Below are 12,192 nucleotides of genomic sequence, written 5' to 3'. Positions count from 1 at the left end.
TTAAAATCTAGTTACTAGTATTATTTTATAATTTAAGTGGAAATTTTGTTTTTCCATCCTGTTGGAATTAAATTTTACAATTTAACTATAATGTTAAAATCTAATTGCTAGTATTATTTTATAATGGGAAAAATATAAGCACTTCGCTAAATTATAGTAAAATTAAAACATACGTCCTATTGCTTGCAGGAAGTGAGTCTGAGGTCCTGAATTATACTTTCATCCCATAAATTGGTCCCTCCATCCATTTTTGTTGCATTTTGCTGTTATTCAATTGGAAAAAGAGCAGTCAAATGAAAGATAAATTAATTAAACGACGAATGTTACCTTGCCAAAGCAGAATATAAATGAAAGTGGCCCTTTTGTGTTCACACGCTCTCTAAAACCCAGCTTACAGAGTGCTACCCGCAGCCCCTCAATCCATCTCAAAATCAACTCTTTCTTTCTCTTTAACCTCTCTCGCTTTATCCTCAAGCTTAAAAATTTCCATTAAAGGTTCATGTTGTCTCCTTTTCTCGGTTAGATCAGCACCGTCGCAACATCTCCATGGAACAGCAAAAACCTCAATATCAAAATTCTCCTTTTGCATGTGTCTCATTTTCTTAATCTCCTAATCAATTTTATGAAATATAGGTATGTGTATATTATCCAACTCTCTTCGCCAGTCAGATCAGCGTCGTCGCCGCTAACATCGTCAAATTGTCAAACTTTTGATTTATGGTTCTATTTCTCTTGTTTCATAATCATCATATTTTGTTATTTGTGTGTTTTTTTTTTTTTTTTAATTATTGAAGAATTTGTTTCAAGATTGTTACTGCATTTTGTTTCAAGTTTTAGGGACTATAAAATTCAAAATTTTCTTTTAATTTTGGGATTTTTCTTTTAATTAGCAATATATTGATTTCCTGTATCTGTATTTGGTTCTGTATAATACATTGTAGGCTGGTTAAATTACGCAAAAAAAAAAAAAAAGAAAAAAAAATATAGCAGTGTTGTCCTTCCTGTACATATCAGTTGGCTTGCTGAGTAATTTTCATTATGAATATCACATCTCTTGTTGGCTTCCTGTACAGATCCGGAGCCATTAATAATAATTAATTTGTGCAATTAATTTTTGTTTTTGAAGGAGAATTTGTGCAATTAATTAATTAATAATATCAATATTTAAATCTATATAATATATAAAAATAGAGGAGTCTATCGTAAACGACAATCAGTATAAATCTTTCAAATTATCAAGTGTATAAATCTTTCAAATTATCAAGTGTAACGAGACCAATTGTTTTATATTGTCTTTATTAAAATAATATTTATTAGTTACACTCTATCGGTTGATATAATCAATTTAAATTAAATTATATATATTTTTTAATAATAAATTTAAAAATTATTAGTAATATTTTTATTAATCTATAAATTTAAGAGAAATATTTTTATCCATCTCAATATTCTTCCACCTATTCCCACTTATATATTAAGTAAAATTATTCGCCCATTTTTACTCCTTCAATGGTAAGGAGTATAAGTTTATGAAGTGATTGAGCTTAAATTTTTCAGGGGCCAAAATATATTTATCATTTCATACAATAAATAAATCTAATTAAAAAAATGTCTAAAAATAGTGTAACTACATAAAAAAATATGTATTACATACAGTTAAGTTTTTTTTAATGAAAATAGTAAATGACAACAAAATTATAAAGATTTTCTTAGCTCACATAATGACTTCCAATAAGAAAGAATAATTTTCTAAAATTTATATATTAGAAATAATTTTCTAAAATTTATATATTACAAAATTACAACGAAAACAACTCGCAATATTTAAAATTTTAACTATGTTATTGTATTTTTAAAATTCGATCGATTTAATTTTATATTTTTAAAACTATTAAAAGAAATCATAAATTATAATATTAAATCCATCTATTTGAATAAATGAAATATCATATATATTTATTCCATAAATTTAGAATTCTAAAGTTTTTTTTAGGTTGTTAAGTATTAATTAAATAATCAATAATAAACCATGTAAAAAAACTAAACTAAAAAACAAAAATTGAGACCACTATCGCTTGAACTCAAGACTAAAGAGTTTATCATGAACATTAGGTAGACTATAAAATTTTATTGAAGTGGGAGGCCTCTAGAACTGAATTTATAAGAAGAACTTACCTACGTTTAGTGTATGAATTAGTCGGGAATCAAACAATAAAAAAACATAAGTAAACCAAATTTTAAAAAGAAAAGAACCGAATTTTTGTTGCTTGAACTGCAAACTGTTATTAGATATCTGAACTCTATATTCTAACACAAATGGATAAACTAGTTTTGAGAATTAAAACATTTCTTACATAAAGAAATGAATTACACAATGCACAAAAAAAAAAAAAAAAGAAAATAAATTTGATAATAATAATAAGAATAAAAATATATGTTTTTCAACTATCCATCTCTACTTTTATCACGGCCATGGTTTGATCTACTTCTGCTTTGCAATATCTTCTTTGGATCTAATTTGCTTCCAGAACTTCCTTCTTCTCTGGCTTCTTTTCCTTTCTTTGACTCTGCTTCTTCTATTTCTCCGCTCCTAATAGTTTTCCCTTCAGATTCTGATGGATGCAACTTTTTATCAGCTCTTTTCTTTTTTTTATTGTGGTCTCTTGTGCTGCTGGATTGATCAACTGCACCTCGCTGTAGCTTATTATTTAAGTCTTCTTCTGATATTTGCATTTGGTTCCCTCTAGAGAATAGCTCCTGGGTTAGCATTCTATGATCAGTTGCTGCTCTGATGGAACCTTTCTCTTGTTCAAAGAACAGGACTTGAACGACCGTTCTCAATGGCAACCGCTCGTTCTTCACTGCGTGTGCTCGCACCTCTGGGGACAGTTTTTGGCAGTCCAGAATCCTGCAGAGTCGTTTCTTGTCTGCTTTGCTTAGATCAGGATGCTCCTGTTTTATCAATCAAATGAAACTAATTCAAATTAAAGACAATCACTATTATACATAAGATGCTTGAATTTGTCATCGAAGGTCATAGAAGTTCGTGTAATGGAAATAGCATACCTTGAGATAAATGTTGATAGCCTTATAAAGGTCATTGTGATCTTTCCTTGCAATATCAGGCAAAGCTTCAGCAAGTGATACTACTTTTGACACAGGCATGTTCTTTTCCCTTGCAACAACTTGAAGGTAAGAGTCAGTAAGCTTTCCAATCTTTCTAATTGATCTTACAAGCTCTGTATTTTGAGCTGGTTCAGGCCATTGTCTTCTCCATAAAATCAAGTAACTTTCTATAACAGTCGCAACCAAATCAATATCATAGTAATGTTGATTGGAGGATGAATGTGAAGGAAATATCAAGTCATTAATTGTAGCCTCATGCAATTGCAGACTAGATTTCCTTATTAGTTCTGTCTTTACAACAGGAGATGTGACTAAATAATTTGCAGTACTAAGAAGTCTTAGCAAGAAACCAACTGAAACTGATCCTTTGTCTGATGGAATCATACTTACAATGGCTTCAAGAATTTTTCTGTTCTTTTCTGTAACCTGTTCAGTTTGAGAGACTGAAGTTTCTTCTGTCCTAATTTTTGTAGTGTCTGGCAACCAACGACAGGCATATACGTGCAAGGCTTCGCCTATAAGCTGTGGAGGCAGCATACATGTTGATCTGATTGCTGTGATTATACATCGAAAAAGATCTATGTCAAGGTCTGATATGTCCTCTGTCCACCAATCTTTTGGGACAGATTTCTGAGACTTCTTGAATCCCGGTCTGGTATATGTATAGGACCATGTGACCTGCAGAATATATACATGTGTATGCATAATTGTCTTCTTGTAACCTGCGTACGAATTATATGAGTGTAACTGGACTAACCTTTGCTGGGGGTGTGAGGATTTTCTCGACAATCGAATCGATGCATTTTCTGATGATTCCAAGATTTTCTGACCACTCAGTCAACTTGGCTGTGGTCTGCAGCGCGACAATAGAATCCTTCCAGCCTTCAAGAATGCAAGAACTGAAAAATGCTTCAAGTTTCAGAACAAAATTTCCCTTCTCAATTGATTCAGTCATTCTAAGGAACTTAGCTGCACAAAATGCAGGCACGAAGTTATGTGCACTGAGATTGATAGTAATGCCATAGCAAAACTTTGCACAAAGCTCAAAAGCTTCTTCTCCTCCAGGAAGGTCATGAAGCTCTATAGTAACAATACTTGAATCATCAGGATCTGGACACAGTCTTTGCAAAAAACCACATTTGGGAACAAGTGGAAACTGCAGCTAAGCAACAACAAAAATAAGGACAGAGTGCCTAAAATCACAGAATCAGCGCACAAATAAATAGGAAATATTTTTGCCCTTCAACTCTTACCTTATGGAGAAGGTAACTAATGTTATTGACTCGAATAACAAGATCGCTAGGTATGTCCGATATCACACACCTGCGTTGCAAAAACAAGCACAGTCAAACAAATTTCATACATATATATACATATAGAAGGTAGGATCACTCACTCACCTTGTAGCCTCTTCTGTATAGAAGGTATCTGGGCGTGTCCCGAGTTTCATGAACTTCATCTTTGAGAGTTTTTCCCCCCCTTTACTTCAAAGGAGCAATTATCAATCTGCAACAGTCTAACATGCCCTTACAAGAACCTGAAAGAAATTTAAATCCAGTAATGCTTATGATATTACATGCATAGAAGAAATGACACATCCTAAGTGAAATATAATTACTTCTCTAAAGGAAAGTTGATTGTTTGTGCCAGAATGAAATATTAAATAAAACTAAAGAAAACACAGACAAGAGGCAAAATAATAATAATAATTTTGTATAAAAAATTGTGTGTTTTTTTATTATTATTATTTTAGCTTATAGATGTAAAAATAATTAAGTGTCTAAACCACAAAAATACTTTGAAATAAGTGTTTATTGCGCACTGTGTTGGGGTTCACTTTAGGATACTAACCCTCTTAACTTGGCAAGTTGGTTGTACTGTTGCTAAACCTCTTAAATTGGCAAGTTGGCTGTATTAGCGTTCGTACATATCTATCTCATACACTAAATCCATAAAAATAAGTTTTTGGCTCGAGAATATTTCTAATAATTTATTAGGGTAAAAGAGAATAAAATAGTAACAATTTAAAAAAAAAAAAATTTAGCTTGGTGTATTAATTTAACCACTCTACTATATAATTTTCCTCAATTGCATACTTGAGGTTGACAGATGGATGCTAAGAGGAAGGTGGAATAGCCATTTTAACCCTCAAGGATTTCAACCTTTCACGAAAAAAGCTAATCAGAACCAAAGACAGAATGGAAACAGAAAGAGCAAGAAGAAGTAGCAAGCACACACCACGATCTGCCACTTGTATTGAATTTTGATAAACCTTCTAGATTCTGAGCTCTATATTGAATTTGCTAGATTTTTGGAAAATCAAGTGAGGCAATCTTATAAATTATATCTAGATTTTTTGGAATATCATAGCTGTGAAAATATTTTCATGGAAAGAAATGAAATAGGTTTTCTTTTGGTTCACAGAGTTGCCTTCTATGGGTTTGTGATTTTTGGGATATGTAATAATGGAGATATTACGTTTTTAGATTCGTAAAATTTAAATCTTCACATTTTCCATAATAAAAATAAAAATTAGGATTCATATATGATTCCACTAATTTTTGTGGAATTCATCTATTCTAAATGAGGAGTTAGACACCAAAACAGTAAATATTAGAGATAGAAGAATCATCATCGTGAGCAAGACCTTATCTCACCTTTTATTCAATAAGAGTCGTATCGTCTTGGTTAGTTTCTTGTGCAAAACCCTAAAAGCTCTTTAGAGATAGAAGAAATAGTACTTTTTACCAGCAGAAATGTTAAGATAATTAACCTAATAACCTTCTGCCATCAATTCATTGATCAATGAGATAAGAGCATTACTAAAAGAGATGATGTATATTACAAGAGTCTTGACGTAATAAACTAAGGGTAAATAGGTAATGTTATATTCATTGCTTTAAGAGTTATATCAGAAAAAAGGAAGTTTTGTCTGTTTTATTTTAATTTGGCTATTTCATAATTAATAGTTACATCAGAAATCCCCTGGACCGTGATTTTGCTTCCGTTGTATTTACTAACTTACATTTTAATAGTGATTTCTTTTGAATTGGAAAAGGACGTGCTTTGTACTGAATTTAGAAAATCATTTCATTGAAAATGTTAATTAGGATATTAAAATTGGTTTTTAAAATAAATTTCCTTTTTTCTATATATGACGTCTAAGCAGTAAATGGAATGGACTGCCATAATAATAATAATAATAATAATGAAATAAAAGGCAAAAATAAAATTAGGTCAACTTTAGGCAGTGGTCCCAATTCAGTCCCAAGTCCCAGAATGGACTGTATAGTGCCTATTTTGTCCACACACTTAAATGCACACATACCAGGATTTCCAAATAAAAAGGCCACTGCTATTTTTTGTTTTTTTACTTTTTAATTAGAATTTTAATAAAATAATGCTAACTGCTAGTCAAATGGTGGTCTGGTTGATTTTCTTATTTATATAAAAAGTGAGAGGTTTTGAGTTCGAATCTTCTTGACCACAGCTGTTTTCACCAATTTGGTGATTTTACAACTATTTCTCTAAAATTTAACCGCTTATTGTATTCAAATCCTAATCTAACTCTAAATTAATTTGTTCTTATATGAGTACGCGCTTATAATAGCACTTCTCAATCAAAAATACTTTGAAATTGACTATTATAAACTTTGTTTTATATAATAATTACTTTATTAGCCATTAAATTTAAAATTATATCTAAATAAGTTAAATATATTAGTAACAATTGTATTTATTTTAATATTATTTTAAATTTCATCATAAATTTATTTTTTATGAAGTTGAGCTTATACAGCAGCATAAATGCTTTAAAAAGTGCAGGGAAGAAAAATATATATTAAAAACTTACTTGCACATATTCTTGCAAATGGAATTGTAGGACACAAAGTTATCACTACCTAACTTTAGGTTAGGATTCATTTAAGAAAAAAAAAAGAAACTTTTTTTTTTTTATTTTTTAAGTATTGAAAAAAAGGATTCGAACCTGAATCTATTATCAGGTCGTAATGCACTTACTATTACCGACTCTTAATTTTTAAGATTGCTTTTGATCATCACATGCCACTAAAACTAATGTGTAATTAACATTATAATATTATAATTTTTTCCAATATATGAATTTTGTATTCTTAGTTTATATATCAGCTTTTGAGTAGCTGAAATTATGACTTTAGTAAAGTATGTCAAAATTAGTTTTGATATCACTTTACCACTAAAAAAAATTCTCTTTTTTTTTTTTTTCCCCACAAATATTTTCATACCCTTTTTGGTATGAAACCAATCTCTTTTTTAGTGTTGTCTATTGGAAAAGGAATTTTTTACTTTGGGAATGATAGGGTTTGGAACTTGTAGTTTTTATTTATTTATTTATTTATTTAAACTAATTTTTATAGAAATTCTTTTCTCCTATTTTCTAAATCTTAACTCTACTATTTGTTCCTCTTTGTTACTAACAGTTTCTTTCTGTAATTGTTTTCCAGGGATGGAATTTATAATTTTGAAGAAATTATCTACTTTGTTTGAATTCAAAAGAAGGAAAACACAAAAACAAGTATACTGCTTAAATATTAATTTTATTATTATAAGAAAAAGGTGAACCAATTTTGATGATTTCATGAAAAGAGCAAAATAATTAGTAGCTTAAATGGCAATGAAATGTTAAATTCATATTTAGAAAATCAAAACATCTATGATTTACCAAATGATCAGGAAAGCCAAAAATGAATAATAGATGAATGAAAAAGGAAGAAAAAAAAAAAGAAACTGTACTTAATGTCTCTAGTGGTCCAAAGACAGTGGGGTGTTGGTCCATGCAGGTGCCTTTATCACCATTGATTGGTTCAAAATCTAACCTAGCTAGTGGTTTGTCAGGCAAGTACTAGTGCTAATGTATCACAGCATCAAACTATACTATTTCAAAAAAATAAAAAATAAAAATTTCAAAAAATAAAAAAAATAAAAAACCTTATTAATTGGATTTCCTTCTTAAAAAAGAGAAACATGACAGAGCTTTCTTTTTCCTCATAGATACTAAAGATTCCCAACACCATATATAAGGAAAATTTTCTGAATACAGAATATGAATGGTCCTCCAAAAAATTTGACATGATAGGATTCCATCAAAGCCACAGTGAAATTTAGCTACTTATGTTAATATTACCTTTTGGAATTGATCAAGAACTGGACAATAAGGTCTGAGAAAATGTTTTGATAATCTTCTTCTTGTCCATATACTAATGGAATTTTTTAACAGAAAAGAAAAATACTTTTTAAATGATAGCTTTTCTCTTTTACTTTTTATTTTCTCAACATTTGTTTATAAATAAATATGTATCTTCTAGTAAAAGTGAATGGCAAAATCTTACATTGCAGTACAAAGAAGTAGGTCATGCCTATGTGCTTGGCTATTGAGTGGGAGACAATAATAAGAAGTTCTGTCAAGCAAATTACCTCCATTATCTCACATGCCAACACAATTATCCCCATCAATCTTGGAATAATTAAACTAATTAATTGTGCAAAATCACAACAAATATACATAAATTAAAAAAAAAAAAAAAAGCAGGGATTAAACTAGAAATTATAGCTTTGAGAGGTAAAATTTAGAAATTAGCCTTAAGATTTCATCTAAATTCTTTCAAAATAAATTGTGTTAAATTCATTATTTTATGTTAACCTTTTATTTTAATTTTGGCCACTTCAAAAGTTTGATATTATAATACATACAGAAGAAAGCAAGAAAAAAAGAAAGAAGAACCTACCAGGAGCAGTGTTGTTTGATTCCAAGAAAGCTTCAGTCACCATTCAAAAATCAAGAGAGCTGCAAATTGTAACTCTTCCAATAAACTTGAAAATGGCTGGACAATGTTGAGAGAGAGAGAGAGAGAGAGAGAGAGAGAGATTTAGGGATAGAAGGAATAATTGTAATACTTTGTGATCCAAAAAAACCCAGAAAAATGGGTGCTTAAATCAGAAACCAACATGTAATCATTAGTGTAGATGAACATGGGAGGCTTAAATGTGATCTCAAAGAAATGCCTTATTGTTTCATGCATGTAATCTTGGAGGGAAGGACAGAAAGAGAGAGAGAGAGAGAGAGGGAGAAGGGGAAGGAAAGAAGAAGAAGCTTTGTTGGTTTCTCTTACACTCAGACACCACTAAAGAGGCACACAACAACTGGAAAAGTAAAGTCTCTCCTTGTCTCTCACCAAGACTCGTGGAGAGAGAGAGGGCTGGGATTAGTCAACATAGTAATATATCAAAAGCATGTTATGATGAACTCCTTGAATTTCAATAAATAATAATATTGAATATAATTTAATCTTTATTTAAAATCATCTTTTCATTTCTTTTAAATATGCATGAAATGAAAACAATCATTTCTTTTAAATATGCATGAAATGAAAACAAAAGTTTGGATTTAGAGATTTTCTGTATTATAATAAACATTTTTTTATTAATATATGAGGAGGAATTTTAATACTATAAGTTCTTTAATCAATATAATATGCACACCAAGAATCATAGTTTAATAATAAGAACATATGTTCGACAGTATATTTGGGTTCAAACCCTCTTCTTTAGTACTAAAAAGAAATCAATAACATATAAATTAATGTCTTAATATAGCGCAGTCTTTCTTTCTTTATATGTAAGAGAAAAATAATAATATATCGGTGGCCTAAAATTTATAAATGTTAGATGTTTTATACATTAAGGCAAGTACAATATGATTATGATATTAAAATTTTTGGTGTTTGATTTTGAAATCTTCGATTTAATTTTAAAGATCATTTAAAATTGGAAGTAAATATTTTTTTTCAATTTTTAGTTTTTAACATAAGTTAATAATAATTATAATAATAAACAGTTGATATTAGAAAAGACTAAACGAGTTTATTAAAAAAATATCAAAATTTATTCAAAATAATTCTAAAAAATAAATTAGAATTTCTTTGATAATATTTGATTTTATAATTTCTTTGTGGTGATGCGTTTATTCCTTTTATAAGTCACATGACACATTTATAACATGATATGACATTCCAACGCCATGTCATTATAATAATTTTGAGTAATTTGATAATTCATGAACTTATAATAATTTTGATACGATTTCAGTAATTAATAATAATTTTTTAAAACAAAAATGTGTTTCTTAATGAATAAAACTAAAAAACAAAAGGAAAAAAAAAATATATATATATAAATAAAGAATTATATATATATACACACACACAGAGAGTAAGAGCCCAGAGGTTGAAAATTGATAGTGTATGATTGAATAGAGAAAAAGCAGGCAAAATGGAAGTGGGGAGTGAGGTGAGATCCTTTTTATTTTTTTTGTTGCTAAAACGTGGGACCATAAAAGAAAGAAAGAAAGAAAGAAAGATCTACCTGTGCTATTGTTCATCATGCTACTCCCCACTATCTAGGTATATTCTCCTTCTATAGGGGCCTTCTCCTGATTTGCATGTCGGCCACGTGTGTTGTCTCGTTGCCGTTGGTTTTCCTGTGCTTGATCAGTCTTGATGGGATTGGTCTGCATCAGTCTTGTTGGTTGTTTTGGAGGCCAAACACAGACAAGTCTACCCTCCCCAGTCAATACTTGTTGGTTAAAATTTCATGCGTGTAAGTTTCTGACTATTCGCACGTGTGAGTTGTGTTTTTGTGGATTTGAGGGTCCATTCTGATATTATGTGAATGAAAAAGAATTAGGACCGCCCATATATATCCCTTGAAATTCAATCCCTACATTGAAGTTGATGTGTTAACTGTTTTTAGATGCCATTCTTTATTGTGCTTACTTTGGCTCATTAAAAGCCACATCCTTTGGGTCTTTGCCATGACAAAGCCATTATTGATCAAAGTGATGATGACAATTATGATAGTAAATAGCATGATCATCATCATCATCACAAAAAAAAGAAAGATCTATTTTTTTCCTTTTATATATATATATATATTAGAAGACTAATATATGTATTTTTGAAAATATAAATAAAATTTAGAGGGGAAAAGTTGAATTTTAAAAAAAGTTCGGGGTGTCCATCCATTTATAGTTGTGCTTTTGTAGATACTTTTTTAACTTTAAGCATAAAAAGAATCATATTATAAAGAGTTGTCCAAGGTTACAAAAGAAAGAATAGAGAGAGGAACATCCTCTATCCGAATAGAAACATCTGAAGGTGAAGAAACTAACTTGGATAATTCATAAGCTATTTGATTGACCTGCCTACCAACATGAAAATACTAGAAAATAAAAACATTTGAAAGCAAAGAATTTAGGGACAGTAACTAGTCCCACGATCCACTAAAAAAAAAAAATCTAGCCTTCTTTCGGCCACTCTCTCTTTTTTGTGTATTCTTCTAGATTTTATTTCTAAACCACCACCGACCGTTTTTTTTTATCAGCAGTAGTTTCTTTTCGTCCCTCTCAATTGTCTTTATTTATTTTATTTAGTTTCTTTCTAATAATTTTTAAGTCCATGACTATTTAAAACAAAATTTGGAGTTAGTTTCTCAGTTCTGTAATAATTGATAGATCTTTAGTGGTTTTGGTATCCACTCAGTGGGTTATTAATTTTTTCTTCTTTTATGGGGTTGTTCTTCGTCATTTAGGAGTTTTTATGTGAATCTTTTATTTCTTAAGCAGTTCGAAAAATAAAATGGATTGTTGATTGCTTGAGATTAAAGACTTCATATTTTAAGTTCGGTAAGTTTCTTTTACCAATGGAGGGGGGCTTAGTTTCACTTACCTCAACTATATACCCTATTATATTGGCGTTTATAAAATTTAGTTTGTTATGCAAAAATATACAAAATTTAATTGATGTTACATAAAAAAGCATCCCTTAGTTTTTTCATTAGAGAGTAGATGGAAAGTTGACTTGAATGATTTTAAACTATTTTAAATTAAAAAAAAAATTACTACCTCACCCCTAACTTTCACTTTCTTTCCCTCCTTAATTTCTCTCTACCTCAACCCCAAACCCGCCTCTTCACTGGAATTGCAATAAGTTATGTAGAAGAAATATACTCTCATCTCAGAACTTGCTTTCT

General features: G+C 29.9%; 1 protein-coding gene across 2 annotated transcripts; it reads right to left on the bottom strand.

The window, feature by feature from the left end:
* Positions 1 to 2,235: 2,235 nt before the first annotated feature.
* LOC105636224 (Phototropic-responsive NPH3 family protein) lies at positions 2,236 to 9,368 on the bottom strand. 2 transcript variants are annotated; one of them, XM_012219435.4, is made up of 6 exons: positions 8,892 to 9,368; positions 4,527 to 4,663; positions 4,380 to 4,449; positions 3,884 to 4,288; positions 3,067 to 3,804; positions 2,236 to 2,952 (listed from the first exon to the last, which is right to left on the bottom strand). In XM_012219435.4, the coding sequence occupies exons 2-6, from the start codon at positions 4,583 to 4,585 to the stop codon at positions 2,446 to 2,448; spliced, it is 1,779 nt and encodes a 592-aa protein (XP_012074825.1). In that variant the 5' UTR covers positions 4,586 to 4,663; positions 8,892 to 9,368; the 3' UTR covers positions 2,236 to 2,445. The 2 variants fall into 2 exon arrangements, with proteins under 2 accessions (XP_012074825.1, XP_012074827.1); XM_012219437.4 differs by having other exon boundaries at positions 3,884 to 4,282.
* Between the last annotated feature and the right edge of the window lie 2,824 nt (positions 9,369 to 12,192).

The sequence above is a fragment of the Jatropha curcas genome, chromosome 2, assembly GCF_041381405.1.
Source record: "Jatropha curcas cultivar XTBG-Jc1 chromosome 2, XTBG_Jcur_1.0, whole genome shotgun sequence".
Taxonomy (NCBI): Eukaryota; Viridiplantae; Streptophyta; class Magnoliopsida; order Malpighiales; family Euphorbiaceae; genus Jatropha; species Jatropha curcas.
The sequence above is the reverse complement of the archived record's forward strand: the minus strand, read 5'-3'. Positions and strand labels throughout refer to the sequence as shown.